At 35.5% G+C, this 25,505-nt stretch overlaps 1 protein-coding gene across 1 annotated transcript; it reads left to right on the forward strand.

The window, feature by feature from the left end:
* Positions 1-3,093: 3,093 nt before the first annotated feature.
* Positions 3,094-25,350, forward strand: LOC104587213 (phosphoglucan phosphatase LSF1, chloroplastic). Its single transcript, XM_010244730.3, has 11 exons — positions 3,094-4,064; positions 4,396-4,502; positions 6,781-7,240; positions 9,350-9,421; positions 10,543-10,664; positions 12,080-12,295; positions 14,908-15,013; positions 15,240-15,352; positions 19,089-19,233; positions 21,547-21,712; positions 25,127-25,350. Exons 1-10 carry the CDS (start codon positions 3,738-3,740, stop codon positions 21,664-21,666), a joined length of 1,788 nt encoding a protein of 595 aa, XP_010243032.2. The 5' UTR covers positions 3,094-3,737; the 3' UTR covers positions 21,667-21,712; positions 25,127-25,350.
* Positions 25,351-25,505: the final 155 nt, after the last annotated feature.

Below are 25,505 nucleotides of genomic sequence, written 5' to 3' on the forward strand. Positions count from 1 at the left end.
TTGTAATTCATGAAAAAATATTCCGGATGTGCGGTTACAGTGTCTTGAGCCCAATATGTGGCCAGCGTTTTGTAGTCAACGGATCCGAATCCCACATGAAGCATGCTACAAAGTCTCTTTCATCCTAAAAGTACAATACAAAGTTGGTCGGAAACGCTTTGAAAGAGAAAAGGGCCAAGATCTAAGTTTTTTTTACTATGCAGCTAGGGGTGTCAATCGACCGGTTTTGATTTGGATCTAATTCGATTTAAATTTTATTAAATCAGATTTGAACGGTCCATTATAATTATTGGATTGGGCCAATCCAAAATAAATTGGTCCATATTCTTATTAGTTTGAATTAGACCTAAACTAAATTACCAATAATTTGATAATGAGGTCAAACCCTTATCCAATTTGAAAACAATCAAAATTGAAAATAACATAAAATCGCTTTTATGAAAGCACTTTTATGAAAATATTTTTATACAAACATTTTTATAAAAGTAATTTTATGAAAAGTACTTTTATGAAAGCACTTTTATAAAAATACTTTTATGAAAGCATTTTTACTAACTTTTTGACTTGGGGGGAAGTTGTCAATACTTGGATGGGACAAAATTGCCCATTTTAATAATATTTTTTTATGGCCAAAATGGTCATTGTCTTATTTATCTAAGAAATAAAAGAACATGAGTAAATGCACTTACTCAGATAGATAACTTCTCGAATAACGGGGCCTTAAAGATAAAATGGGTTTGGACAAAGTTCAAGAACAAAATAAAAAACCAGGTTTGCAAGTAAGAATGGTTTGGGTGGGACAAGACAAATTTGTGGAACCCTGTTCCCCACGAGAATGCGGATGGGATTGGAATTTCCAACCCTGTGGGGGTACAAGGCAAGGATAAGGGTGTGGTATGTTTATTTGAGGTCGGAGAAAGGGCATGCAAAAACTGGCCTCACCCCACCCTAATGCCATTCCTACTTGACACCCTAAATATGGAGGCATGGGATCAAATTGGTGTAACCATATGCTCTCTCTTACATATGGGGTCATGTGCATCTAAAATTAATTTAAGTTTATAAGCAATAATCTATAGCCTTTAAGTATTAAACAAGATAATATCTAATCGATTAACAATTATAAACCTTTTAATTTCAAGTTTCGAAATCCAAAGTTCTCAAATTATTCAAATGACCAATCATAATGTTTTAGAATTTAAAAAACTCTCCACTATTAAAATTATTTTCACATGAGATCATATGATGAATTATTCATATAACTGATATTAGATTTATGGTCACCCAATTATTTAGAATATATTATTCATATAACTGATAATTACAACAGTACATATTCAAATGACCAATCATAATTGATTTGATTGCAAAAAAAAAAAAAAAAGAAATGAGACAAAGAGAAATTAAGAACTTTGGTCTTATTGTTTGTTTTTTTACTCTTTTTATTTGGTCCATAATTACTAGGGTAACTCTCTCATATTTTTTTGAACCATAAACATACATAAAATATGTACTTTTGTAATTAAGTCACTTAGTAGTCAACGATTATTTAGGCTTGCACCTTTTTTACACCTCATGGTATGCCTCACCCCTTGGAGACCGGATCTGCTCCTCACACTTAGCGCCTCACATGCACATCCTATCATGCATCGGGAACATTTTAGTTATTATTCATGGGAAATATTCTAATGCACGATGGATGTGTATGTGAGGCGCCCATTTGTGAGGAGCAGATCCCGCTTCCACCCCTTGAGGCTTGAGGCGTATTAGGGGTGAGCACATGGATAGGTTTTATTTGGAATCAAATTGAATTGACCTTGAACCAACTTTGAACTAGCCATACCCAATCTATTACCTGGTAGGGTGTGGAACTGGTCCCCACTTAGGTTAATCTAGGGTCTAGAGGTTTAGTATACCCAAACTGACATGGAAAACTGTCCTTAGAACCAAACTTGCCTTGAAATAAATCCCAATATACTTTAGACTTAGTTTGGAAGGAGCACAAATACAAATATGTAGAGCACAAAAATTTTCATTTTGTATTATTTTGTAAGTACTTGTATACATATTTGTAGTTGTACTGATCTTTCTTGACCACTGAGTCACTTAAGTCATTTGTTAATTTTTATTCAACTTGGGCCATATTTGGTTGAAAAAAGAAGACAGGTTTTCTACCCTTTCCTACCTTTTTCTTTTGAACCAAGCCCAACCTTAATACTTGAATTTGTATAATAAGAAATATAAAAGGTAATATTTATAATGATAAGTTTTGAAAAAAAGGTGATATTTACAAAATTTAAATTACAATAATAAGTTTTGAACTACATATTAATATATTATGATAATATATAAATTAAATTATTCAATTTAATCAATCAACATAATTTAAGTTTTGAAATATATTATATTATTGATAATAAAGTTTTTAAATAACAGTTTTCTTTTGGGAGGGAGGGGGTGTTATATACCGTAGAACCGATCTAACCCCTATAAGGTAAATTACAGGTTTTACGTTAGAACGAAACCAAACTAAACCATGTGGCGTACACAAGGAAACAAGCCTTACAACAAAGTTATTAGGTATAAAGCCTCCATATTTGCGTTACCTCTCAAGGTACGTGTCTCACTCCTAATTTTTTAAAACAATGAATGGTTTGGAGTTTGGACAGTGATTTGCTCTTATTTCTCCCTCCTAATAAAAAACCACTAAAATATTTACCAAGATATTGTACAATACCTTCCACCTGTTTTTTTTTTTTCTTTTTTTAAATTTTATTTTTTTGGTAATAGAACGAATCATTTTATTACACAACTGAACCATTTTATTCATAAGCTTCAATTAGTGTATGGAGCTCACATGGTATCTTCTGGTAATAGAACATTGGAGGACCCTGTGCTTGATTCTGGCCCACGAAGACCTACCGCAGGTGGGACCCATCTAATGCTACAACAGTCAACAGGGAAAACGTGGCGAGATAGATGGGTGGATACCAAGAATGCTGTTGGCTGCGTGGAGAAATCAGCTACTCCTCTTTGAGTAGCGCTGGGTTAAAACCATATTCAATCGTGGCCTTTGATGCATTTCTGTAACCTTAAGTTGGCTATCAAGGGCCGTGATTCGCGGTATTAACCCAGCGCTACTCCACCGGAAGTAGTTGATGTTTGGGCGTCGGTTGCTTAGTGCCGAGTGCCGGAGACGAAACCCCTTTCTAGTGTTGGGCGCGTAAAACACAAAGCCAGAATCAAATATCGCGTAGATACAAACAAAAGCTCCAATATCTCCTGGATGCAGACAAATCCGCTAGGTCCGGTACAAGTGAAAAGACGGGTGAGTAGGGTCCACCTTTACCGGCACAAGTGAAAAGCCAGAATCTTCATGTTCACAACTTGTCCTAATAGCCTGTCCTACGTGTCATACATCAGTATACGTGGAATGCAAGCTGCGGCCATCCTACGGGGAAATGCAAGATAACGACTCGATTTTCGCGTTAACGGGCCCACTTAAGTGACGTGGAAATAGACGTGGCTTCCCTTCCTCATCCCCGAAGCAGCGCCAACGCCAACGCCAACGCCAACGCCAACGCCAACGCTCCCCGCCCGCTCCCACTCCCAGGCCAGCGACCATTTTCACATCAACTTCCAAAATGCAAAAGCTCAAACTACAGCGATAATACACCACCTTTGTAGACTAGATTTCTTGAAGAATCCCTGACGATCTCCTGTCGAATTGTCTCTCCATGTCTACTCTGCAGCTCTCTAGTTGCGGAGCTTTCCATGAAAGCTTGTCTTTCTGCAACTTCACTTCACCCGAGAAGCTTTCTAAACCTGCGTTCTCTTCTTCTCTATGGGGCAGGGAATTGTGTTCAACTAACGGAGGTTTTAAGTTCACTGTTAGACGGAAGCTTCATTTCAGTCGGACGACAACTACTAGGGTTTCCGCTTTGTCCAATGGTCCCTTTAAGATGAATCTCAATGAGTATATGGTAACACTTGAGAAGCCACTGGGAATCAGGTTCGCGCTTTCCGTCGACGGCAAGATCTTTGTTCATGCTCTCAAGAAGGGGGTCCGTTCATTATACTTCATCCAAATTCCTTGATTATTACCTATAATTTCATTGTTAATGGCAACAACTTGTTTCCGTTTGGGAGTGTTCTTGGATTTTTTTTTTTCTGCACGGAGGAACTTAATTGATTTGGTTGAAGATCTTGTTATATCGAAACTCGGATGCATCTTTCCAAATTTGCACGATTAGTTCTTCAATTGTTATTCTGGAACATTTAACTTGATTTTGTGGAATTCATTATTCTTTTCTTGGATTGCAGTCAGGTTTATGCTGAGGAGTATTTTGCCATTTAATTTCTTGGTCACTTAAAATATATAGTCCTATTTTGCAGGGCAATGCAGAGAAATCAAGAATAATCATGGTCGGTGACACTTTGAAAAGAGCAAGTAATGTATCAGATGGCAAGCTTATTGAGATGAAAGACTTCGGCGACACACAGTATGGATTATGGAACTTACCTTTTCTTCGTGTTTTAGTGACGTCTAGCCATGAACTTTAAATTGCAGTCGTAATAATATTGTTGTATTGTTAAAATATCACCGGCCATGTTCTGTAGTTAAAGCTGGTGATACACATCTGCCAAGTACTAACAAATAATGGAAACTTCATCTAAACATCTTTTTATTTTCTTTTTATTGCTAGAAACCATATTTATTGTGCTGATAATTATAAGTAAGCAATTTCAAGGAACAAATAATGGAACTCGCCTTTTATTTGTATCTATTCATGTCATAGCGTGTTACGAATAGCAAATTTTCTTTCTTCGTGTCCAAGTGATGTTTAACCATGAACTTTATGTTACGGTGTAATGACATTGTTGTATGGTTAACGGATCACTGGTCATGAATCATTTATCTGTAGTTAAAGCTGGTTGTGCACTTCTGTCAAGTGCTAACTAATTATGAAAATTATATCTAAACAACATTCTTTTCTTTTATTGATAGAAACTGTCTTCAGTGTGCTGATGGTTATGGGTATGCAATTTCAGGGGAGGTAAAATGTGTTTAAGATTTGCATCTTTTCTTCCTTCTCTTCTATAATACATTATTACATACTCAAAATTCTAAATATTTAACATACTCTTCATTTATGCCTGCCTCTGAAATGGATCATAACATTCCACCTATTTGAAAGAACTCCATCATAGAGGCTATAAATTGATTGAGATCCTCTAACTAACAAAACCTTCTTGCACCTTCACATGACATCCATTAAACTCTGAATACCATTAGGATAAAGGCAGTCATTTCTATGGGACTTTCTTCCAATAGGTTATAGATCAGATTGTTGTCCCCAAGTATTTTCCTTTCCAATACCCTGATCCTTAGTTACTAGTTGCACTCAAGGCCATTAGTTCATTAAATTACTCTTCCACAAATTGGTTTTGAATCTAGAAAAGCATGCCAGATTTTTGAACATTTTGTTTTTACTAATATGACCACATGAAGGGAACTCTGACATCTACAGATATGCCACTTTTAATTATATTTCATTAACCACCTCACGAGGCAACTTGTTACCTATCAACCTGAATAAAATTTAATCAAGTCTAAGAGAAGCTTGAGAAACTAAAATAATTTTTAAATCACTGACGTATTTCCATATGTGTCTACCTGTTAAATTACATCATGACAGTAGGAATATGTACTTGCTTTTGTAGATAACAATCAATACTACAAATAGAAAAAAAAGAACTAATTCATGTGAAGTGTTCTACAGAATCTGATGGTAAACCAAAAGTATAGAAAGTGTCTGATCTGATGGAGAAGTCTAGTGTCTAATTTCCACTCGGGAAAGCATTTTCATTTTAATCTGGCTACATGCAGGCACTTTATTTTATATAGCAACTAGGCTTCTACATTTTAATTTCTCTCATATATGCTTCTGCTTCTTTTTTCTTCTGGGTACAAAGAGTTGATGCAAGTTCAAGACATATGCTTGGTGGAATTTTGCAATAAAACAACAATGAGTGAAATTTGAACTGCTTTCTGCTTATAAAATACAAGGAGCCTGGTTAGTTAACATTTAACTACTGATATGGATGGTTAGTTAACATTTAACTACTTATATGAACCTATTCATATTGAGTTGCATCATGCCTTAGGCACGTTTTTAACGAGTTACATGTCTTGGAGCATTCTATTTGCTTGATGGTCTTCAGTAGAATAATGCTTGGTGAAGCATGACCAAATACTGAAGTGTGGCATGATATTTCAAATGGCCTCTATTGTGTATTTGGTAGACAAACTGGTCTAGGACTATCATTCAATGGCCAAATCTCTTGGTTTGGACCATTTGGTTATGACCAAAATCATCTTGATTAAATGACTGACCAAAAAAGACTTTTCCTGGATTTTTCAATCAATAACTTAGAGGTTTAGTGATTTTCTGGATAAATAGAACCATCAATTTGGCTGACATTGCGTTTATCCAAGATTTCCAGTTGGAATCTACATGCTAGAAAGCCTAGGATATACATTGCATTTGTATGAACCACATTGTTTGGTTCCAAAATCAGAGTGTAGAAGATCATGAAACTACTTTATATCTTTATGCATTTTTCCAGCAGTTGATTCTTAATCATGCACCTAGACAGACCATTTTGTCTTTAAAATAGTTCATAACTACATCTAAAATAATTCTTCAGTTGCTTTATTTTTCTTTTTGTCTCATTTGTCTAAGCTCAGCTGGTTACTTGTCTTCAATGCTTCTTCAGGAAGATGCTCAAGGAGAAAACAGGATCCCTTAGCCTGGTCCTAGAGAGACCCTTTTCTCCTTTCCCAATTCAACAATTACATTTCATCAATGATCTTGAGAATATTTTCAACAGAGGTCGGGTTCCTGTGGCTACTTGGAACAGGAATATATTGGCATCAAATTTGCATCCATCATCCGAGGGATGTGGAAATTCTGGTTTTGTTATGTTTTTCACAAAGTTCCTAACATCACAAGGGTGGAAGCTTCTAAATGATCAAAACGGTCGTTCTGATTTGCATATGAAGAACAATGTTTTTCCTGCACCCATAAGCCAATTAGTTTGTATTTTCTCAGAAGAAGAGTCTGGAGATGTTGAGTGGGCTCATGGAAGTTTCCCCTTGGAAGAATATATTAAAGCACTTGATCGTTCTAAAGGCGAGCTATACTATAACCACTCTCTTGGTATGCGGTACAGTAAGGTGCGATGATCTATTTATTTTATGCACTACAGTGGAGAAAAAGGAATTTATCAATTGTTCAATATGATTAAAGTGTTAGTATTTAGCTATTTTTCAATTATTGGTTATGTACTTATTGTTTTTTGGGTAAGGTTTAAAAAAGCATACAAGTCTTTATACAATGTTGTGACTCATTTTTTCATAGTCCATTGAGATTTTATAGAACGATGCTCTTTTCAAGTGAACCAATGTTGTGATTCACGTTTTGATTTCTTGTGATGGTGTTATTCCAATCCCCACCCTTAGTTCATGGAATAAATTTTTTTCCCAGAAAACATTTTCATGTGTTCAAACTATGCTCTCTTAATGGGCATTTTAATTTAATCCAATGTTTATCAATGCAAGAAAGATTCAAATCTCATCATATACTTAGATCCTACCTGTAAATGGTCATTATTATTGGAACATGTTGGATTTACAAGACCTTGGTGTTGTTGCATAGATAACTTAATAGCCTATACAATGAGACCAAAATCATGCAAACTAGAGAAGTTTTGACCCTACAAGATAAACTAAAAGAAGTGATGTAATTGCAACTTCAAGTTTTCAGGCTTTTTTTCATGCTCTCTAATAAGACTTTTTAAACTAGTTTGATCCTTATTAGCCCTATTGATATGAAACCCATAAACTAAGGAAATAACTTTCAAAAAACTTAAATTTACCAAAAGGCAGATAACCCAAAAATTACAAAATTGCTAATGATGCAAGAATCTGAAGGAACTAAATTTCTTTTTCGCATGGTTTCTTTCCGTTTTTCCATGCTTGCATCATTAATGCTTCCCTAGATCACTTCCCTGGCATTGCTATACCCAGTGTTTTGCAGACTTTTGTAGGTGAAGACATGTCCATGTTGGGCATGTTTCAGTTTTCAAAAAACCATGGATTCCTGTTGGACACTTCTGGAGTATGTATTCATTTCTGTTTCTTGCTTGTTTGAAATGAATGGGAATATAAATTATTCATTCCATCTTTTGGTATAAATGTTTCCTGATAAGAATAATATACATGTCTATGTGTACATGTGTTCATAAGGCGCTAGCTAGCCTGCTAGTAAAGTTTTTGGCTGGTTGTAGCCAGTGTTTTCAAAGGCGTGGGAGGCGTCTCCAGGCGAGGTGCTCCCAAAACGCCTTGAGGCGTATGCCAGAGGCGCTGACACCTCTGAGGCATACGCCTCTTGCGCTTTTTTCATGAGGTGTGCTAGAGGCGTACGCCTCATGCACATCTGATATAAAAAGACAGAAAAAAAAGTAAAGGAAAGGAAAGGAAAAGAAAGGGAAGGGAAAGAAAAAGAAAGAGAAGAAAAAAAAGAGAAAAGGAAAGGAAAGGGAAGGGAAGAAAAGATAAGGGGAAAGAAAGTGGTTTGCCCCTTGCCCCTTCAGACTAATGCTATGCATCTTTATTCTTCTTAATATAAAAGATTTTTATTAAAAATAAAGAAAAAATGAGATCCCCCCTTCCTCTTCATCCTCCTCCTAACCCCCCTCCTCTTAAGGAGGCTTACGCCTCCTTGTGTTTGGGAGACTTGCGCCTCTTGCGTTCTGCACTATGCCTCATGCCTCTAGGTAGTGGAATGCCACACGTCATGCTTCCGCGTTTTAAAACATTGGTTGTAGCGGAGACCTAGGAATGAGTCAGGCCTTTGCCCAGGTTGGGAGGGTCTAGGGATTTGGGGGAGGGCTACCCCCCTGTTGTGTAGCCCATTTTCCTACAAAAAAAATGTGCAAACGTGTTCATTGTTCATTAGTGAAAATTTCCTGAACTGCGTCCTATAAGATGTTTTTTTTTTTTTTCAAATTTCTTGTTAGATTCCGTGGTATGCGTTCATTGTGTTGGATTCTGATGCTTGTATTTGTATTTATGCAACATCCAACCTAAGTGGGTGAACAACATAACTCCTGTTCCTCCATTCCACTATGCTTTATGCCATATCTTCTGTTAAAGAATGAAAATGTAATCTAACCAGTATTGGGTCCTATTTGATCCATTAGACTGACAGTTATGCCCTTCACGCTTAGTTTAGCAGATCTCATTTTACTATTCATTTTTCTGTTGCTGATGGTTTTGATACAGATAACAGAGCAAATATATGTTGGATCATGCATACAAAGAGAAGCAGATGTGGAAACTCTGTCTAAAGTTGTGGTATATGCTGCTGCCCTTGTTGTTGTTTCAGTTCAGTTGTCTTGCACTTTGGTCTATAATGTTAGAAATCCATGTTGTTGAGATCCAAACTTGTGAATTCTTCTTCTTCTTCTTCAAAGAAAAAAAACATAGAGCTGTTACAGTGTTACTATACAAAAGGGCCTCACCAATCCCAGATTTAGAAAGCCTATTAGCCATATGGTTAAATTCTCTCTATCCTAAAAACTTAAAAGATGCATCACTGAAGAGGGGATGGAATAAAATACCTTAGGAAACCATCTATCCTAAAGAATTCATATATACTTGAGAATTGTTGCTGAAATATCTTCTTATCCATAATCAGGATCCTTAAAGAATCTCAGATTCAATTGATCCTCCCTCATTGCTGTCATATAAATAAGGACAATAACAAGTTTGGACAAGCTTAATGCAAATATTGATAAAGAAAGGTTGGCTGATCAAAGGTACAGTTTCATCATTTGTAGAGAAAGACAAAGACTTTGTTCATTCAGGCATTTCAGTTCAACCAAGAGATATAGACTTAGAAGATTATGTAAGACAGAAAATTCTGACACTTAGTAAGAAATTCCGAAAAAGAAAAGAAAGGTTTAATAAGAATTTTCAATATTCTGACTGAGGTGGTAAATGGTCCATGTGATTGGAAAGGACATGATAGTGGCTCTCAGACTTGACAGTGGACCAAAAATAGAAGGCTGCTGCAGTGACAGAAAATTCCAACACAAATCTTGACGAAAATATTATATGCTTGGAAAGGGTGTTAACCCATATCATACCTTTTCTAGTACACGTGTAGGTTCTGATGAAGACATCATCATTGAATAGTTGTGGATTTTACGTTCTGAATTTGTATATTTTCATCCTTTAAGTCATAGTTCTAAAGCATGTATTTTTTATTCTAGTAAATTTAGTTTCTTTGTGCAGTATGAAACCAAATTTGCATCTTGATTCTGCTATTATCTATCCGTCCTGCATACTTCATTATTATATTCTTTTCCTTTTTTTCTATTTCCTATTGATACACTGGAATGTTCATTTCATGTGTGGTTCGTGATTTTTTGTTCAATGTTTTCATTAATAACAGTTAGGGCATGTTGCACCAGGGAGTTACTGCTATCCTGAACTTCCAGAGTGAAATTGAATCTACAAATTGGGGAATCAATTCCAAATTAATCAATGATGCATGCTATCGACTTAATATCCTTATGATCAACTATCCAATAAGGTAATTGATATTTATTTCATATACTTATTGATTATATTTAGCAGGTGAATTTTGGCATCCTCTTTTTTGGGAGTTAAACACTTAATAGAAAGTAGAATTATTATTAAGTCCTGCATTTCTTATCACCATCTTTATGGTCCCTTCTAGATGGGAAATGGAGATTATTGGGTCTATTTTTCACCAGATATATTTCCAACTTAAAGGTCTGCCATTTCATTTATGTGATTACAGGTGTTGAATTGCTAAGACTGTTTTAATGACCAAAAACATGTATTTTCTATTCTATTGAAATGCATGTCCACTGCTTGCATTTTTTTAACATTCCTTTATTCTCTTTAGCATTTAGTTCTATTTAATTATTAATTGTTGCAATTTTTAGAAACATGATGGAGGGTTAAGGCAAGGTGTTTGGACCCTTAGATTCATGAGGTGTAAGCCTCAAGACATGGGGCTTAAGTGTCATAGGTTTCCAGTTTTTAAGAAAGATATCAAACTAATATGAAGTATAGAAATATTCCATAAGAGGATATATTTTTTTATACAATAAAAGCATATAAATGAACAAACAACCATATAAAAGGAGTTGAGAATATTAGGAGCTTTAGAAGAAGCCATCACATTCTTACAAATCATTTAATAACTATTAAGAAGCTCTAAATGTTAAAATAATGCCTAAAAATGGCTTTAAATATGTAAAAACATATATATGAGGACTTATATCCATAAATATACATATACCCATATACACATAAAGGGCACCTCAAGGAGTGATGAATGAACTTGATACTTTCAAGGGTGTGCTTGAAGATTGAACCTTGAGGTGTTCTCCTTGACCCTCACTTTGAGGTGAGCCTGAAGGCTAAATTAGAGTTTCTAAGGGGAGATCTGAGTTCTTATGTCGAGTCCATAAACAGAATCATTATATTTGAAAAAAGGAAAGTTGGTTGATAAGTGAAGTTTGGTTTATTAAATTCTTGGTTCTTGTTGTCTATTTTTTTTTTCTCTCCTTTTCCTTTCTTAGTTATTTCTTCTTCTAAGTGATCTGTCTACTTGTCATTAATCCTAATAGCAATGGTGGTTTTCCTTCTTTCTAATCTTTTACTCATTCTTTGGTGGGCAGCAAGCTGTCTTCTTGCTTCTCCATCTCTATTCTTCATCATTAATTACCCAAATCAGCTTTCTTCACCCTACAAAGCTTACTGCTAGATCTGAAAGTTGTAGGACTCCCTACCTGTTCCTATCGGTCTCATATTATTTTTAAAACATTCAATTGTTGAACTTACTGGCTACTGCCATAGTGTCATAGTCAAATATTATTTGTATGTTTTGAAAACTTGCAGATAATGACCTCGATAATTTTCAGAATAATACTTTTCATTGTATCATATTAAGTGGTACTATTTATTTCTTTGCAGGGAGGTAGATTCATTTGACTTGAGGAAGAAGCTTCCATTCTGCGTTGGTCTATTGTTACGGTTGTTGAAAAAGAACCTTCGAGTTTTTGTGACCTGTACCACTGGGTTTGATAGATCCCCAGCTTGTGTAATTGCATACTTGCATTGGATGACAGATACCTCGCTTCATGCTGCTTACAATTTTGTCACTGGATTGCATGCATGCAGGCCAGACAGGTTGGACTTGCAAACTTTATGCGATACCACATATAATGGTTACTGCCAACGGTATAGGGACTTACTCAAACAAAGCCCAGAAAGACCCAGGATGATGCTGATGCTCCCAATTTAAACTCACTGAGAATTTGGGACTGCATGGCCTTTTTTCAATTAAATGAAGTGTATAAAATATTGTTTGAAAAATAATGTCACTCAAGTCGATATTACATGTACATGATGACTGAAGGTTCTCAGAGTGTATCTATCTTGGAACTGAAATCTTTTCTTTTGATGTTAACTGATGCATATTTAGCTTATTGTGTATATGTAGAATATTTCGTTATATTCTGCTAGAACTTTGATCTGATTCTTGTTAACTGCATATACTTCTGTTTTAGGAAGTTGTGCAACTTACATCTTATAGCTTACCCCATATGGTTGGGATAAGGCATGGATGATGTGCAACTTGCATCTTATGCTTTTGAAAGATGAACTGCAATATTAACTATTTTAGTAGTGTATGCTTTTCCATAGATGTTTCCACATGTCCATGTTTTCTCACCTTGCCAAGTCATCCTTTTGGATGCATGTTGGAGTGTTCGTAACTAATGATCAAGAGTGAGTATGAACATGATTACAACATCTGCAAACAGGAAACTTAGTGGGAAATACCAGAACAGAGATAAATACATATAACCATACAACCACAGCTGGGATGAAGCCCCAAAAGAGCAGGTTTACAAGTCTGAAATACATAGAAACTAGCAGAAGCTTTATGGAGATATCAGCACTCAAGTTAAAACAGACCTCATCATTGCTAGGCTTTCCCGTAGCAAGACTATTTGCAAATGAATTGATGGTCATGGATCCATCTAAACTATAGATTCACTCTGGAATCCAAGTCTCTCACCTCCCTGATATGATGCATTGAACAATCAAGGTAACAGGCCATCAAAACCATTTCACATCCATCCAATAAACACTTGGTGAATCTCCCTTTGCCTTGACTTTCTCAAAGCCAAGATAAAATATTAATATGAGGCCTTGGAGTAATGAAAAAGCAGAGCTTCTATTTCTACATCAGTGGCTACAAGGTAGTTATGAGTTACTATTTCCTCTTTCTCAGGCCAATCTTTGTGTGTATTACCATGTAAGATTTTAAGATTTTGTGCTTGGTCTTCCTATTGCATCTTCAATTCAAGGGGTTGAGTGCTTTCTAACACAATTTATGTGGTCTTGTATCCATACTCCTTGATTTGGACAGCTCTATATTATTGTTGACATGGTTTTCTTTAGATATGGCTGCAATATTCTGGTCTCATTTATTGGAGGTGGATAATGGTGTTCGGACCAGCCACTTTTTGAGATCTTTCCATCCCTTTTTGCATTGATTCTAGTAAGGATGGGGCGGTGAAGGAGTTTATGGAGGTGGCTAATGGTGATCCGGTGTGGGCTCAGATTCCAGAGGAACCTGAATGATTGGAAGGTGGAAAAATGGCTATTTTTTTCTACTAAATTTTGTTATAATGCTCTGTGGGGGCCATGTGTCAAGATTGCTTGGTCTTGGATCTGGAAAGCCCATGTTACATCCAAGATTTCTTTCTTTGTGTGTCTAGCTGGTAGGAAGAGGATTCAGACTGTGAATGCCTTAGCAGGACATGGTATGGTTTTAGATGGCACCTGCTGTTTGTTTGGACAAGCTTCAGAGTCTGTCCATCACCTGCTAATCCATTGTTCATTTACTTATCAGGTGTGGTGCCACTTTGTTAGACTCTTTCAAATCCAATGGGCTCCCCCTCGTGCTATAGCTGATCTGTTATCCCCCTGGAGAATGGGTATTCTCTTAGCTAAAGGGAGATATCCATGGAATTGGCTTCCTTTTTCCATCAGTTGGGCAGTTTGGAATGAGTGGAACCTTGGAACTTTTTAGGCTAAATCTGATCCTGTGGAGGCAACCATTGGCAAGGTGGAATGGACATTGAGACAGGCCGGTAGTTCAAAGCTTTTTGTGGGAAGCAGATAACCATTTTGTGGATCAATAGATTTCTCATTTTTTGACTTCTTTTGTATAGGTTCTGAATGTTCATGATCTGTGCATAGTTACAGACACTTCTTTCTACATGCTTTTGACGGTTTCTCCCCCTCCTTTATAATTTATATTAATACTTTTACCAGTTATTTGGTCTCATTTAGGTAAAAATAAAATTTGGAAAGAGCAACAAATAATGTCTTTCACCTTAAACTGTTGGGTGGTGTGATGTTTGGAATTGTTTTTCTAATTATGAATAACTGCACAATCAGAGTTTTAATGATTAATTGCATCACCAAAGATTCTACATTGAAATTATCCATAGAAACATGTTGGCATCATGAGAAGCCACCAGTAGTATCATAAATATTGCCCATCTTGACCTCAAAAAAAAAGCTATTCAATATCTACACTACCAAAGAGGATTTGGTTATATTGTTCTGGTATTAGGACAGCAATTTTCTTGATCCAAGTTTATCTTTTGAATAAATACACTGTAAACAGAACTTTTATTTTTCTATTTGTCTGAGTTACTGCAAGCAGAAATTCTTACCTCTATGTATTAGTTTATAAAAGCATTATGTTGGGCATCTGAATGCAGACCAGCAATTGCCTGGGCAACATGGGATCTTATAGCTATGGTGGAAAAAGGGAGGCATGATGGACCTGCATCTCATGCTGTGACATTTGTGTGGAATGGACAAGAGGTTAGTATGAACTTCTTTGTTCATTTCAAAGTTAAAATCACACCCACCTCAAAATAAAAAAAAAGAAGATAAAATAAAACGAAGAAGGCTAAACTTTGAGACATGATAAAATTCGTAAGATTCACCCTATTATCATTGCAAATGATTTAACACTTTTGCAGGATTACAGGACTGTGAATGCTACTATTGTTCTATATCACTTATTTCATTCTTCTGTTTATTATAGGGAGAGGATGTATACTTGGTTGGAGATTTCACAGGAAATTGGAAAGAACCAATTAAGGCTGTCCATAAAGGTGGCTCAAAATATGAGGTTGAAGTCAGACTTACACATGGGAAGTAAGTTTCACCGAGTTCTATTACCTCTTTTTTCTTCCTCTGAAAAGTCCAAAAGTAAGTTTCCTATTTGACATGCCCTACTCTACCTGGCTCACAAATATCCTATAAATTTATATTCATGCACCTAGGATTTTACCAGTCATTTGATTTGACTAAAGATTGACTTTATATTACTATGCATTGCATTTGATTTTACCGGTCATTTGATTTGACTAAAGATCGACTTTATATTACTATGCATTGAATTTTTTCTGCACATTTCTATTTCCTTGTTCACATGCTGCATTTCTATTTCCATATATTATTGATGGCATCTTATCACCAAGGGAGTAGGGTGCAACTTCTGCAGGCTTGGGTTGAGCATTAGTTAAAATTTGAATGGGACCAGGCCCCTGATGCAGTGTAAATTCTTGAAATTGGGTACCCAACTTCCATCCCTACCAGGGAGAATCTCATATTTTGCTTGTATTTTCATTATGTTAGTTACTTAAGACAGATGGCAAGAGAGGTATCCATCTGCTTGTGCTTGATTCTTCAGACATTTTAAACTTGAGAGAATTCTAAGTTCTTATTACTCAAGTGGGTTGTTGATATTTCATAGACAGAATAAAGTTTTGAACAGCATGAAATATGAGGTCCTTTGAAGGATGAGGACAGGGTAGGAGGGTTTAGGTTTAGGAGATTGAAATTAAGCAGATTTCAGATGAGAAGTACATGGTGGGTTAAGCTACATATGAATAAAGGAAGAATAGAGCAGTCATACCTACACTGCCAATTGCCTAGCTCTTTGAAACAGCGAGATTGAATTGTCTAATCTTTTGAAACAACCTAGCTACCAGGCAGCTGTTTTTAACAATTGGAAGTATATCAGTATCGGTCTGATATGTTGCCAAGTACACATGTAGGCTACAGCCATTTAGGGTTTTATTTAATGTTTACTTTACAACATTTAAATTAGAAAGGGAGACAAAATTTGTGCTTTTTAGCATTTTGCTTGGTTCCTTGGGCTAAAGTTGCTAGTGACTGGAGAAAGTGGAGCTGCAGGGAACATGAATCTCATCTGTTCTTTTACCTGAATAATGTAGGACTGCATGCTCTAACACCAATAGACCGGTATCAAACTAATGAAAGAGCAATTGCTCTGATACTAATGTTGGATGGAAATGGCCCAAAAATGAGACTAGGAGAGTGACGATGGTGTGAGGAAGGTTTAGAGTTGGTTGTAGGACTAAAAGTAGGGATTCATTGGGTTTGGAAAAGTTCTGGTCAAATTGTTGAGAATTGCAAATTCTTTGTGGGATGGTGAAAATATAGAAAATTCAAAAACCAAGTGTTGGGATGAATTTTTTAACAAAACTTATCATGATGAATGTATGTGTTGTGAAGTGAACTCAAAAAAGTATCAAAGAAAACAAGAGCAAAAAGAGAATAGACAAGATTTACAAGGTTCAGCATATTGAGCTTATTATGTCCATGGAGGATCCTTGTGAAAATTTCACTATTTCTCAATCAACTATTACAACCCTATCAAGAATGCAAGTATTTATATTTCATTGAGTTAAGGTTTTTCTTTTTTTTGGTATTCCAATTATACTCCTGTATGGACATTGTACAGACAAATTTCACTGACATTCCCTAGGTTCCCAACACCTTCAGTGTGAACCATGCTGAGTATCTTGTACAAGCTGGAGAGGTTCTGCTCCTCTCCAGCTTGTTTACTTTGCTCACTTGCATACACTTTGATAGAGCCCCCCTTTGCTAATGCTGTTTCCTTGTCCTTAATACAAGGCATCCATTACCAACAGAGTGGTGGCTTGGTTGGCATGTAACTGGGAAAGCCCCAGACCTGATGTGGTTTCGAGCCCCGCTACTAACAACTCCAAATCCACCTTTGTGAAAAAGTATAATCGTGCTAGATAAAGAATTGCGGTACTATGCCACGGGAATTGGATTATGGCCTCTATGGGGGTAAAAGGCGAGTAATCAATACCAAAAAAAAAAAAAACAAGACATCCATCGTAAATATGAAGCAATTTAATTTGAAGGCACTAAACCTTTGGGCGTTAGTGCATTATAGTTTTTCATTTTGTTCTTGAGTGTGTTTTGGATTTTGTAGCTGGAGCTGCTCAATGTAGCATGCTAGCGTGCATAGTAGTTTTTCATTATGTGTCATAGGCTTTACATAAAAGGATGAAGAGCTCCCTTTATGAGAAATTGACATACTTTTCAAAACTAGGGTTTTAGGTGGAATTTTGGGATGAAATACGGTAGAATGAATGGTGATTTGAACTTATGGGGGGAGAATAAATATAAGGGCATTCTGAAGTGGTTTGGCACAAAAAGGATGAAGCTTGCTAAAGAAGAAAAACTTTGGATTTTGATAAAAACTTGAGGAAAGACTTAGATGATATGATGATGTAAACTTGAAAATTTTGCCTCGATTAACTTTAGTCCTTGAGAGATGAGTGAATTTTTAATGAAGACTGGGATGTTAATGGCTGTAATGGCTGCTTGCAGGATTAAAGAGAAGATAGAGAAAAAGAAGAAAAAGAAAGCACAGAATCAGACAACAGGCACCTAAAATCACTCTTATGGTTTATGAGAAGCATTTACCATAACCATTGACTCAAATATGAATCATTAAATGATACGTAACTAAACTATGATTAGACAAATCAAACTCTTAGGCTGCAACCCCCCCTCCCTCCCATCATGCAAAATTATCAAAATTCAAAATACCCCATTGTCTAAAATACATAAAATGTTCAATGTTGATTCTCCGGATTCTGCATCACTGTGTGCTAAGGTAGGAACATCAATGGTTTACCGAAGAAAATAAAGAATTTTGGCAATAGTTCATTCAGTACTTAAGTAGTTTGAATCTGGAAGAGGGGAAGGGGCTGATGGTTATTTTATTCTGGCTTCTTTTGGTCCAGTGGGAGAGGTTGATGCATCATTAGTCCTGGGCCAGTGGGCTTTATCATCGCCAAAGTAAAAGGGTTTGGACACATTTTAGTAGAGGGTCATTCAAGCTATGCTGTTATTAGTCTGAGGTGAAGTTGTAAATTTTCATGGAGGATGCCTCACTGCATTAGGGAGATGCGTTTTTGGTAACAACGATGCTTGTAAAATGGATCTCAAAGGAATTTAATGATTTAGCTGATTCTTTGGCTAGAAATGGGATGGGGAGAAAGTGATTGTATGGTATTAACTTGATACCATTCTAAAGCTCATTTGAAGTGCTTTTGCTTTCTACCCTGCTTTTTCTGTGTTGTATAGTCTTTCATCCTTGATGCAACTTTGCTGTTATGCATAAAAGTAAAGAAAAATGGAAGAAAAAGAAAGAGACAAGTCTTTCTCATTGGACTTGAGTCTATGTTGTCTTTTCTTACTGGAGTTGATATACCTGTTGGGGTTGTCTCATTGATAGAGTTCTTCAAAGATATTTCATTACAGTCTAAGAACCGTTAAAAATACCATTATATCACTTTAATTCTTTGGTCATTAATTCTGAAAATTCCAAGCTTTTGTGTGATCATCATGTAGCAAAACATTTGATGACAGCTTACTCTCCAGAACAATATGAAGTACTTAAACTGTAACTTACTTTGTGTACTCTGGAATCTGGACTAGAACAACGTGCAAGTACTTAAATTGTAACTGTAACTGTAACTGTACTTTTGTGTGACCATCATTAATTTTATTTCTATAAATTTGTAATATAAATTGCTTTCAGGTACCGCTATAAGTTCATTGTCAATGGGAATTGGAGGCACTCAACCTCTTCACCAACAGAAACTGATGAACGGGGAAATATCAACAATATAATTATGGTGGGAGATATTGCCAGTGTAAGGCCTTCTTTTCAACACCAGACAAAGGTAAGCCTGTTTTGGCAGCTATTCTTATTTTACTCTCCTATTTGAGTTTCTAAACTTTTTTTTTTTTGATAAATGAGTAAAAAGTTTTATTAATCCAACAGATAAGAGTTATAGGCAACCCAAGGAAAGGCATGAGATGCGACCTTTCCTTTAAGATTGATCACAGAATTACAATTTCAAAATGAACAGGAGTTAACCATTTGACTTTTTTTAAGGAGATCTCTATAGCCCCAGACCACAGAATCCGGATTCAGAAACCACCCCACAACCACCTGAGAGTCCCCTTCAATAAGCAAATGCTCTATCCCCACTTGGGATCTGCTACCCACTAGTTGTTTCCACAGAGCACCACCACTGTGTATTGGGAATATCTCCCCATGAATGACAAGGGAGATATTCCCAATGCGCAGCTCTAATGTATCGTGGGTAGAGATGTGGGAACGGCTCATGGGTAGCAGATCTGAGCCCCTCTATCCCTAGCTGGTTTGCAAGCTGGATTCCTCGTATAGCAGCAAGCAGTTCAGCCGTTGTAGTCTCTCAGACTCACGGACCTGAATATAAAGAGATGATACTATTGTGGTTATTTCTTAGAACTCATCCTATGCCCAAAGGTCCAGGGTTACCTTTTTGTTTTTTGATCAATAACAAAACTTCATTAATCAAACAAAATAATTAATTACAAAGAGGGGGAGATAAACTCTCTTAACTCCCCTAACAGAGGCTAGAGCCCCCAAAAAGAGAAAAACCAGAATTACAACTGAGCCCAAAATATAGATTCCCTGATCACCCCTTGCTTGGCTAACCCATCAAGCAAACGAGTTAGCAGGTCTCTTCACCCAACTGAACTTTATTTCCATGTCCTTAACCAACCATATGAATTTCCTCCTTTCATTGTTGTAGTTCCATAACCCAATATTGTCTTCTTTCAGCCACCCTACCACCACCTCTGAGTCTCCTTCAATTACAAGCCTTCTAATGTTCATATCCTTTGCCCTTAGGCACTTTCCAAGACCACAAAGATCTCAGCCCTGAGAGAGTCACCTACTCCAATTGGTCCTGTGAACAAGACTGAAACAGTCTCATTCTAGTCCCTAAATACACCCCCAACACCTGAATGCCCAGGATTCCCTCTATTACTACCATCAAAGTTCAGCTTTATAAAACCAGTGGGGGGGAGGGGTCCAAGACAGACTTAGCCCCATTTTGACCTGGGCACAGCTAGCAATCTCTCCATTTTCCCAGCAGATCATTCACTGTAAAATCCTCCCCAGGGTTACCTTGGCTACTCCCATCAAAGTTCAGCTTAATAAAATCCTCCCCAGGTGGCATCCATTCTACCAAATATCTGTTCATCCTGGTAGAAGTATTAGCCACTACTAACCAACTCTTCCAAAGATCATTGAAGGAATAGGTATCAAAAAGGTTTAATGTTTTCAGCCACTGAATTGCCCTTGTCAGAACACAATCATTAACTTCCGAAAACCTTCTTTGGAAAAATAAACTATGCTTATTCTGTAGCAAGCTACTAGAACAAAGTACCAGCATTCTACATTCTATTGCAGTTGATTTTCTGGTTTGAATGAAAGTTCTTTGAATTTTCTGCTCTTGTCACTTGGTTATTTTAAATCATAAAAATTTCCAACACTGTTCCCAGATCTGCAACAGCTAAGATCCATTGGACCGGGGGGGGGGCAATTAAATGTTTTGTTTTAAGGGGATTGGATGATATCACTTTTCTGCTAAAGAAGCATTATTCATTTCCTTTGTAGGACCCCTATTTTACTGGATTTGCACCTTCTAGTTTAATCTCCAATAGTTCCAAGTTTTACGCTTCATATTTTCTTCTAGGCATTTTAATAATTTCTAGTGATAAGTGGACTGCAATCCACCTCAGAAATCTGAAATTGCAGCCCCCTCCTAGTCTACTAGTAGCCCCCCCCCCATAAACCGCATCCTGCCCATGAATTTGGCATCAATCCACGGGCAGGATTCAGTCCACCCCTAGAAATCCTAGCTCCACCCTAGGGGTGGACTGAACTATAAAAACCCCTAATTTCTATTGTCTGCCCTTTAAGCCCCGTACTGTAGGCACCTTTAGCAAAGGTGCCAAATGGAAGGTAAAGAAAACGTTCATAGGGTGTTTTACCATCATCTTGCATGGTCCCTTGATTTAGTCTTTTAAGTTTGTCTTCACTGGCACCAGGTTGATGAAGTCTATAGAATAGATGCTAACTATAAAAATAGTACAAGGTAATTTTGAATTATATTTCTGCATATATTGATTTATTTCGTTATCTGCTCTTAATGCTGTAGGATACCATGATTGTGAAGGTGATTGAGAGGCCATTGACTGAAATTGAACGATTCATGTTGGCAAAGGCAGCTCGATGTGTTGCATTCTCCATCTGTCCTGTCACACTAGCTCCAAAATAGCTGCACTTGATCAATGTTCAAAATATCAGTATCATGTATCATATCGGTAAGTTTGTAAATGGATACATATCGTGATGGGTATGAATGGAAAAATCATAAAAACGATACCAAAGTTTTTAAAACAATTTTTGTTGTATAACACTAAATTTATCAGGGAAACTTCTATAAATCCCATAAATACAATTTTTTTGTTGTATAACACTAAATTTAAGGTTGAAAAAAATCATAAAAACGGTACCAAGGTTTTTAAAACCGAACCAGACAACGAACTGGTCAGGGGTCTGGTTCTCAGGTCGAACAGTCCAACCGTTCAAACCGAATGATGGCCCATTCTGACAAAAAAATAAAAAAGGCCAAAACCGTTAGACGGTTCGAATGCCTGGGTCAATGTTTTGCTGACCAAATCAACGGTTTTTGGCGAAATAACGGTTCTAGGGTAAAACGGAATTTTTCTGGTCCGGTTTTGAAAACTATGGTATAAACATATAATAAATGCATACTTTAATAGTTTATATGAGTAAACATATTACAATCAATAAATATTGGAGAATAGGTATCACATACTTTTTCAATTTTCCTAATTTTTCGGGGAAAAAGACATAAATATACTAATAGAAGCCTAAATTATTACATATCTAACCAGAACTTTAACATACATATAGAGGTGTAAAGTGGGTTGTGTTGTGTTTGCAGGCCCCACGTGCCTTAGTGAGTCGTGTTGTGTCATGTGGACCTAAGTGGGTTATGCTTGCCTAGCCCAGAACCCCTAAAAGGTCAGGCCTAGCATGGCCTATGGCACGAGCTCAGGCGGGCCCTTGCTTAGCCAGGTCGAGTCTTTTTTTTTGTTTTTTCATTTTTACTAAGTCCAAAGATGATACAAACTTTGGGAAAAAAGTAGAAATTTGACAAAAAATACTTGGCAAAATACAAAATAGACAATGAATTGAAAAGAAAATTTTAAAATTTTTATTTCATTTGAATTTAATGATTACAAAGTAAAAAAAAAGTAAATTGAAAAAATACAATGGAATATTAGAATTGGAATAAAATATAAAAATAATATAATAAAATTGAAAATAAAAATTTATGGTGGTATTGAAAAAATAACAAATAAGTAACAAATTTTAAATAAAATTGAAAAAACAAAATTTACAATAATTTTAAAAATGCTATACAATTATTGAGTATACAAAATAACTTCATTGTTTTCTTCAATTTTTACCTACATCTCTTTGACCTTGAGCTATATCATTTTCTTCTAGTGAAACATCAGTTGAAGTGCCATGCCCTCAAGCATATACACATCTCCAAGCTTTCATCGTTTTATATAGCTTCTCAATTAAGTTTAATAAATGAACTTGATGATGAAGTGACAATTGATTTTTTCCTTTTATTTATTAATGACCAATTTTTTTTTCTCTTCCACTATTAGAACTAGATGTTTCAATAGTGGAGGCTATACCTGTATAAATTCTCCTATGTCATAATTATTAAGATTCATATAAACTGTATATTTCAAATAATAAATTATTAGTCTTATCTAATTTTGTTCCAAATTCAGTTCTCATATTTTCACAATAAGATTGAAGCAAAACATTTAAACCATCTTTTATAATCATAGGATCTAATATTGTAGCTAAGCAATATAGAGGATAAATATTTTTCCAATATTTTTTAAATTTAACTTTTATTATATCAATAATATTTTGAAATTTTAAATTATTTCTATATTTTGAAAAATGTTCACTAATTGTAAATAAATGATTAACTAAAATGCAAGAAGTTAGGTAATAAACACCCAAAATTCATTTAAAAAATTTGAAAAAAAAACTTTTATACAAGCAACAATTTCCTAATTGTCATCGGTTATAAAATTATAGGGCATTTTCTCATTATAAAAATTAATAAGAATATCTTTGTATGAAACACAATTCTTTAACATAGAATATTTGGGAATTCCACCTATGTTGAACATTTAATACACAATTTCTATATTTTAGACCATATTTTTGACATAAGTATTTAAGTTCTTTCTTTTTGTACCAGAACTTTTAATCTAATTTTAGAAATATAACGAGAAATAATATTTAAAGCATTTTGAACACATAAGATGTGACATGCACATCTAAAATGAAATAATTTACCATTTAAGCATGGTTTAATTGATATCTTAAAATATTTATTGTTGAATCAATATTATTGGCATTATCAAAACTAATAGGAAAAACTTTATTTTTAATTTCGTATATATGTAAATTATTTAATATACTTGCAACAATAACTGGGCCCAAAGTAAATGTTTATCAATAAAATGCCCTATAACACAAATACAACTTATATTTAGAAGTTCAAATATCAAATGTAAATGCAATTTTAGAATTTGACAAAGTATAAATTAAATTTTGTTTATATGAATAAAAAAATTTTAAAGCATTTTCTATAATTGTATTTCTAGAAACTTTTTTAAATTGGGGATTTACTAATTGTTGTAAAAGTCTTTCTAACCTTAGGGTCTTTAGCGAATAAAAATAATTGTTCAGCATGTATAATATGCTTATCTAATTTTTCTCATTTTTTCTTAGAAATATTGAAAATTACTAAAAAAACCATGACCAATTTGTGATTAATTTTGACTATCATTATTTTTTAGATGAGTGGTCATATGTGTAACCAAATGGCTATTACCACCTTTACTGCTATAACTAAAATCACTCTTACATTTATTGCAAATAGTTTTTTTTTTTTTCTTTCCCCTCGACAATTTTGATAATAAATATTTCCCAGGCTGGGCTAGGCAAACTTTTTCTTTCCCTGGTAGTAGTACTAGGGGTGGTTCCAGCAACATCAATCATAGAACCACTAGCACCCATATTGCTGTTGTCATATTGTGATTGTACATTCTCGAAACCAAACATGTTGGGAAATTGATTTGAGAGGAGCCAATCATTTTTTAAAAATTGTAGTTTTAAAACCCTAAAAAATGAAAATTAATTGTAACTTACTTGGTCCATTGGTCTGGAATCCCAACTTGATTTCAACTGATGAAGTTTTTAAGCCTCCCAAATTGTTAACTTGAGATACTTGGTCTAGCATTCTTCTTGTTGAAACTTGAATAGAGCTGAGAATTAAGGACTAGAGAGCAGGAGATTAAGAGGGTATGAGAGTGTATAAGAGAGTATATGGGAGTAAATGAATGTATAAGAGTATGACAGTATGAGAATGATGGAGGGTAATAGTATTTATCGGAGTTGGAATTGATTCAAATTGATCAAAACACCTTAAAAACTAGTCATTTTATAATTGTTGGGAGGGGTATTCCAAACCTGACATGTCGCATGCACAGGCTGGCATAGCCCACTTTATAGCTCTACATAAATGTTACTTTTGTAAATATTACGGGAGTTGTTTGAATTCACCAGGCTAAACTTACACACTAATGAATCAACCTGATTTTATGCAGGTTAGGTTGGACTTTCATGCTTCAGGTTGGACCAACGTTGACAAACATCAGTCCATTTAAAATAAGTTGGACCAGTGGCAAGGTGCCTAGGAAACCTGATCAAATCCAAACCCATTGTTTTGCCTTTTTCTTTCAAAAATTTGTATATGGTATTTATTACAAGTGACAATGTACAAGAGATTGATGGAATGGCTAAGAGTTGTGCTGAATAGAGTATTTGCAAATTGAGGCTTCTGGTATTCTTGTTTTGTATTCTTATACCGGAATTGACCCTGAACATGACGAAGGTTTTGTTCAGACTACAAAAATCTGGTTAAAGGTCAAAATCTATATCTATGATGTTATGATTCCATACAATAGTACAAAACGTCTTATAAAC

This window comes from Nelumbo nucifera, chromosome 4 (assembly GCF_055504915.1).
Source record: "Nelumbo nucifera cultivar China Antique chromosome 4, China Antique-T2T, whole genome shotgun sequence".
Taxonomy (NCBI): domain Eukaryota; kingdom Viridiplantae; phylum Streptophyta; class Magnoliopsida; order Proteales; family Nelumbonaceae; genus Nelumbo; species Nelumbo nucifera.

Excerpts from the sequence above, each read along its gene's own strand:
- LOC104587213 (XM_010244730.3), top strand. The coding sequence starts at position 3,738 with ATGTCTACTCTGCAGCTCTCTAGTTGCGGAGCTTTCCATGAAAGCTTG. Across the intron at positions 15,014-15,239 it reads TTGTGTGGAATGGACAAGAG|GGAGAGGATGTATACTTGGT; the intron begins GTTAGTATGAAC and ends TGTTTATTATAG. Across the intron at positions 19,234-21,546 it reads CTTTTCAACACCAGACAAAG|GATACCATGATTGTGAAGGT; the intron begins GTAAGCCTGTTT and ends TTAATGCTGTAG.